Genomic DNA, 7,333 nt, shown 5'->3' on the forward strand with positions numbered 1-7,333 from the left:
AGTGTATTTTTTCTACTTGTAAGTTTTATTATATTTTCTGAATTCTGAATAGGATTTTGAAGGCTTTAAAGTCCTATTTTAAAATCATACATGAAATTATATATTTCTATGTAAAATTAATTTTATTGAGTGAAATCAAATATTTATAGAAACCCAAGGTGTAAAATTTGATAACTTGTATTTATACTTTAGTTTCCTAGTTATATGTCTCCTCCTACACTTAAAGTTATCAGTTATCTTCACTTTTGTATCTTGCATAGGTGCTAAATCTACTATAAAAGCTAAGATATAAGACAGGTGTACATTTTAGAGTGAGGAATAGTGCAGGTTGTTAATGTCACAGTTTTTATTTATGCAAATTGAAAAAAATAACCTGAGTACAAATTTAGCAGGTGATGAAAGAATAAAAAGGCAGAAATCTGATTTTTTGTTTCAGAATTGAATTGATTTCATTAGGGAATAAAAAATCTTGGATTTTTAATTTTCAATCTTTATACTAAATTTTTCTTTTTAAATTAGAAAAAATAATTACAGTTTGCATTCAATATTATTCTGTATTAGTTGCAGATGTACAGCATCGTGGTTAAAAATCAGGTACTTTACAGAGTGGTCCCCCGATATTTCAGGCACTCACGTCACCCCTTACACAGCCATCATGATATTCTTGACTATATTCCCATGCTGAACTTACATCTCCATGACCATTCTGTACCGATTGGTACTGCTTAATCCCTTCACCTTTTCCACCTAGCTCTCAGCCCCTCTCCCCTCTGACAACGCCAATCTATTCTCTGTATCTTTGAGTCTGTCTCTATTTTGTTTGTTTATTTTCTTCTTTATATTACACATATAAGTGAAATCATATGGTATTTGTCTTTCTCTGACTCATCTCACATAGCACAATACCCTCTAGGTCTATCTAAGCTGTCAAAAAAGGTAAGATTTCATTCCTGTTTATGGCTGAGTAGTATTCCGTAGTATTCCATTGTGTATATGTACCATAGCTTTTTTTTTTTTTAGTTGAAGGAGAACGCGTTTTATAGAAATGTAATTATGAATGAAAATTCAAAGGGTGCATATAGTTCTGTGTGTAGGGTGTGATTAAAAAAGTCATTTTGGCCATAATGTATTGGGTTTGGCATTCAGTTTTCAGCAGAAGATATTCTGGAGACAGCAGGCTATATTTTCTTGAGATGTAGGGTCCCAAATATAAAAAGATCTGAAAGGTCTCCACATTTAGAACTCAACTTTAAGAATATGATTTGTTGTACTTTGATTTTTTCTTTTAAAATGAGAAAAACACTCTGTAATTTTATATACAAAAATCATATATCAAATCATCACCTACATTGAACATAAAATGATGTGTAGTCAATAATAAATAGTGCTGCAGGTCTTTCACAATACACTTTGATTTTCAAAATTTTGTCTTGCTTTATTTTAATGTTTCTAATTAGAGGTGAATAGTGTTTGAGGGAATTTGTGGCTATTGTGTTTGAGGTTTTATAATTAAAAGATTTATTATGTTTTTTAATATGTTAGAGAAAGCAGATTTAAGAGACATTGGGAAGAAGAGGAGTAAAGATGGAGAAAGGGAAAAGGAAAAATTTAAATGGTCGTTTCATGGTTCCAGACCCTCATCAGAAGTCCAGAACTCTCTGCTGTCTCTGTCGGACTGTAAGCGCTCAGTCTCCTAGACTATGGACTACTTTAGCTGTTTCCTGAAATGTTGAACCTCTGTGGAGCATAGAAACATATCTCCTGTATAGACATCCTATATACTAAAAGGCTAATAGGCAAATCAACCAAACAGCAAAATGACTGGTTGCTATGACGCACACTGACCACCAGGGGGCAGACGCTCAACACAGGAGCTGCCTCCTGTTGGTCAGTGTGCTCCTACAGGCCAGAAGCCAGGCTTATGGCTGGCGAGTGCAGCAGCGGTGGCGGGAGCCTCTCCTGCCTCCACAGCAGCGCTAAGGATTTCCAACTATTGGCTAAGGCGCAGTCAGACATCCCCCAAAGACTCCTGGACTGCGAGAGGCACAGGCTGGGCTGAGGGACCCTCCAAGTGCACGAATTTCGTGCACCTGGCCTCTAGTATCTAAATAAGCGTGTGTAAAGTTGCCTGTAAGGTCCCACATATGAGACAATAGTGAAGGCTGTCCAAGTTCTCATGGCACAACAGTCACAGGAGAAAGAAGACATATACTAACATATATATTAGCAGATTATAAAATTTATATTACTCTACATAAGTAAAATATGTTATATATTCTATATAAGGTACATATATTAATATACAATTATACAAAGTATATAAATATTAGCATATGTATTATATATTAGTATATGTCTTCTGTATAAATTATATGTAGCATACATAACATTTTAAGATTATATAACATATACCCATTATCTTTGTTGTTTTTTTAAAAAATGTTTTTATTTACTTTAGAGAAGGAGGGAGAGGGAGAGAGTGAGAAATAGCAAGCAGCTGCCTCCTGCACACCACTTGTTGGGGACCAGCTCTCAACCCAGGCATGTGCCCTGAGTGGAATTGACCCAGTGACCTCTCCATGTATGGGAAGATGCTCAACTGAGACACACTAGCCAGGGCATATTATACACACTGTCTTTTTTTAAGACTTTATATTTCTACTATTGGGTCATCTATCTTGGTGCTTCCAGAATGTGGGTTCTAATTTTCAGCTTTCCGTTCATTCCATGGTTGGAAACACATCCCTTTTCTTCCAGCACTATGCTTTATCTAGTTTTTCTTTTCATTTTGTCTTCTTCCTTAACACATTATTATGGTTTTGTGAGGACATTTTAATAATTATGACTTTTTATAATTACAGAAACATGTCTGGTGGTTTGTTAGAGAAAAGAGTCACTAGTCATATTTTAAATTCTGTATTAAAAATTGTTTTCTTCTTTTGATGCCTTAAGCAATCTTTTTGATAGTAGATGGCATGACATTCCCAAAGTTACCGATAATTCATCATCACTGTGAAAATGACTAAACCTTTCTCTAAGTTTCTTTCTTTGGAAAAATAAAGTTAACAATGCCTTTTTCCCCCTACCAAATTAAGAGATAAGGTTAATCTCAAGATACAGAATATGGTTTAGAATTTGGGCTGTGGATAAAACTGCTTGGGTTCAGATCCCTGCTCCATGAAAATCATACAAAGTTCAATTTTTTCATGTAAAAATTTTTATAACTTTATTATATTTTACAATTAATCCATTTAAGGAAGATTCTGGTTCATGTCTAATTTACATTTTGTGTCTCTAAAGATACTATTCTCAATTAACACATCTAGCACAGTTAAATGTAAATCCTCAAATTAGTAAAGAAATAACACAAAACTTTTAATTAAAAATAAAAATAATAAAGGAAAATAAATTCTATTATTTTGGTCAGAATCTTTAAAAAACAAAAGGACACCCAATCAAATATAGCACCCAATCAAATATAGAAATATCAGGGATGTTAAGGAACATGTTAATAAATAAGTGATGTTCAGAAGCAGAGTCTAAAAGCATTAAACATTTCAAACTAAGTTACTTATGTTTTCCTTCTTCCTGGACGGATTCATTTATTTATAATTTTTTATTCCTTTTCTTTAGTTTTTATTGATTTCAGAGAGGAAGGGAAAGGGAGGGAGAGAGAGAGAGAGAAGCATGAATGATGAAGAGAGTCATTGATCAGCTGCCTCCTGCATGCCCACTACTGGGGATTGAGCCCACAAACTGGGCATGAGCCCTGACCGGCAATTGAATCGTGGCCTGCTGGTTCATGTGTCGATGCTCAACCACTGGGCCATGAAATGACATGAAAACTCCTGTACTTCTTTAAATTCAAAATAAAGATTTTTTAGCTATAAAAGCTAAGAAATGTAACAATGTTAAAATTATTCATTTGAACATAATTATTTGTAGACCATCCTAAGTTAGATTGACTGATGACTAGTAAGTCTATGTCAGTGATGGTGAACCTTTTGAGGTTCGGTGTGTCAGCATTTGAAAAACCCTAACTTAACTCTGGTGCCATGTCACATATAGAAATTTTTTGATATTTGCAACCATAGTAAAACAAAGATTTATATTTTTTATATTTATTTTATATATTTAAATGACATTTAGCAAAAGAAAAATCAACCAAAAAAATGAGTTCGCGTGTCACCTCTGACACGTGTGTCATAGGTTCGCCATCACTGGTCTATGTGATAACATTTTTACAGTGAGATAAAATGATTTTTAAGCAACTAAATGGTACTATATGATGAAGGTAAAATTAATGAGATATTCTATAAGATGAATGCACATATTTATTTTAAAAAATTTAGAATCACTTATCTATTTTTCACCAGCAAAGATAAGGAATTATCTTTAATTCTAATTTTTTAACCTTTAATTCTATTTTAATGTTCATTAAGGAATTTTGGAATGAACTACTGACAGACCCATTAGGACACCATATATGCTTGCTTTTGCAGGTTCTTCAGGAATGCAGTCCCCTCACATGGTTGTATATGCTACCTTTATTCCTCTCTATTTGTTTGAAAAGAGGATCTTTTCACTAGAGACAATGGTGAGTACTCACATCCGGGAGGCACAGTATCATTTATGGTTTGTGTGTGTGATTACTTCTTGTGATAGAAGGCATATCTGGGTTTAAATAGAAACCACTCCTTCCTGTACAAGTCTGCCATACAACAAGGGCAATATCATCAAGCTAATAGGACATAATGTGCCATTATGAATATATAGTACCAGTTTCTCTGTTTTAATTCAAAGTTGATTCACTTTAGCATGGGTACATCTAAGTGTGCTTCCCAGCCCTCCCTCCAACTTGAGCCTCTTGTGAAGATCTTAATAGGCCATCTCAGCCCTAGTTTGTTGTTTGTTCGGTTGGTTGGTTTTAATTTCTTTTTTTATGGCACTGACTAAGGTGCTATCTTAGATATTTCCGAGAGATTAAATGCTCCAACAACAAGGGCTACAAAACAGTATGAGCCATGCTTTTGGAGTCCATGGTCTCAAGTAGAGGAACCACTTAAACACTTTTAAAGCTGAAAAATGTAAGGATGGATGAAGGCATTACCAAAAGAAAAGGGCTCAAAAGAATCCCTGTGAACTTCTTTCTGGCCATCCTCCTTAAAAACTAACATTTAAGCACAAAGTTAAGTTTTGAACTTAAAACATGAAAAAAAGTGACATTTATTCATTAATTCAACAGATATTTATTGTTACTCTAATGAGCTAGGCTCTGAGCATGATGAACAAGATTAACAAAGTGCCTCCCACCTCTCTGCCCCCAGAAAGTTTAATCTAATGAGGAAGGCAGACAAGCACACTACAGCAATGAAGTTAGAAAACTGGTCTGAGAGCCCACGAGGTGCCTGGACTATGGTAGTGATGGTGTTCAAATAATGAGTTGGATGAGTGACCGAACGGATGGGAAACTGAATATGGCACACAGAGCAGAAACACATCTTCCTGTCTAATGGTTGGCTACAGAAGTCTTCCCAAAGAAGAACTGCTTAAGCTGTGGCCTTAAGAAGTTTGCCTAATAAATAGGAAAACCGCTCAAAGCAGAGGAAAGCCTGAGGGTGAAGGAGAACCCACTGGGTTCAGGGAACTGACTACAGGTTGAATAGATGGCAAGGAAACATCTTAGAGGCAACTTGAGAAGTGAAAGGGAGTCAGGGCAGAAAGAGAATTAGTATTCCTCCTGACAATAGCTTCAGGGACTCGAGGCTTAGGAATTAGCCCAGTGTCTGTAGCAGTAATTAAATGAACTTCAAGGCTGTAATGAACTGTCTGTACTGTCACAGTTTTCCTAACCTGACTGCTAATTATTTTATATTACCCACTAGGATGGTCTAGTTCTCCTGGTAAAAATCAAAATTCAATGGAGGTTTAATGTCTTAAAGATAAATCTACTGGAAAAAAATATCTGTTCTAATGGAATTTTGTTCAATGGAGTATATTGATAAAATTTATAGCCCCAAAGATAATGAGCCCAACATATAAAATAAAGACAATACCTTATATTTTTTTGGTCCAGAATACAGAAAAGACAGCAAAACTTGGGAAGGAAAAATGTGCCATGAGCATTCCACATTTCCCCCATCTTCTTGCTCTTGGGTATTCTAAATGCATTTAGTTTTATTTAAATGGGTCCTTAAAAGGCCTCTCCCATCTGCTCAAACCCTACTTTTGGAATATTTGAGGTGGGCTGGGAAAAGGGAGTGAAAGGGTCTTATGGGCAAGGAAACTTCATTAATTATTTTTAAATATTTTTAAGTGCCTAGTTAGCATTTCATTAGACCAGTGGTTCTCAACCTTTCTAATGCCGCGACCCTTTAATACAGTTCCTTGTGTTGTGGTGACCCCCAATTTTATTGTTACAAATTGAACATAATTAAAGCATAGTGATTAATCACAAAAACGATACGTAATTATATATGTGTTTTCCGATGGGTCTTAGGCGACCCCTGTGAAAGGGTTGTTTGACCCCCAAAGGGCTCGCAACCCACAGGTTGAGACTGCTGCATTAGACTGTTTCACTATTCTAAATTCCTCTCTGTCCCTAATTCTAATCAAAGGAAACTTGAGATCCTTTAACAAAGCTTCTCAACATCAAACTATAACTACTAATAGCATTACCTTACATCATTCAGCAATATTGTGTGTTAGGAATAAAATGAAGCATGAGAAATTGGCTTACATACCTTAAATCCGGCTAGAGAGTACTTTTGCAGATTATTCAAACAATGCAATATGTACTAATATCAAACTTAATTATTTCACACAATAACTTACACTTCCAAAATATTTTAAATTGTTTTGTTTTGTAATGTTTGACAGCTCAAAAACAGAAAGTAAATAGACTACGATTTTGGTTGAAATTGTTAGAAGGGATTGAGATTTGCACTAAATCTTATGAATAGTAAACTGTCTTAGAAATATGCAGTTTATAATTCAACACCCATTTTTGATAAAAACTCTCAGTAAGGCGGGAGTAGAAGGATCATACCTCAACATAATAAAAGCCATATATGACAGGCTCACAGCCAGCATCATACTCAATGGACAAAAACTAACACCATTTCCCCTAAGAACAGGAACAAGACAGGGGTGCCCCCTCTCACCACTCCTGTTCAACATAGTACTGGAAGTGTTAGCCATAGCAATTAGGCAAGAAGAAGAAATAAAAGGCATCCAAATTGGAAAAGAGGAAGTAAAACTGTCCTTATTTGCTGACGACATGATATTATACATACAAAACCCTAGAGACTCCATCAAAAAGCTACTAGACTTA

The 7,333-nt window shown here is 35.2% G+C and overlaps 1 protein-coding gene across 1 annotated transcript in view; it reads left to right on the forward strand.

Moving 5' to 3' along the window:
- The window catches only part of ADGB (androglobin), a 132,219-nt gene that overhangs the window by 37,910 nt on the left and 86,976 nt on the right, over window positions 1-7,333 (forward strand). Inside the window, exons 9-10 of the mRNA XM_006760184.2 lie at window positions 1,543-1,677; window positions 4,503-4,597. Coding sequence (XP_006760247.1) covers window positions 1,543-1,677; window positions 4,503-4,597 — 230 coding nt within the window. The remainder of the gene's footprint in view (window positions 1-1,542; window positions 1,678-4,502; window positions 4,598-7,333) is intronic.

Source organism: Myotis davidii, unplaced genomic scaffold (assembly GCF_000327345.1).
Source record: "Myotis davidii unplaced genomic scaffold, ASM32734v1 scaffold196, whole genome shotgun sequence".
NCBI lineage: Eukaryota > Metazoa > Chordata > Mammalia > Chiroptera > Vespertilionidae > Myotis > Myotis davidii.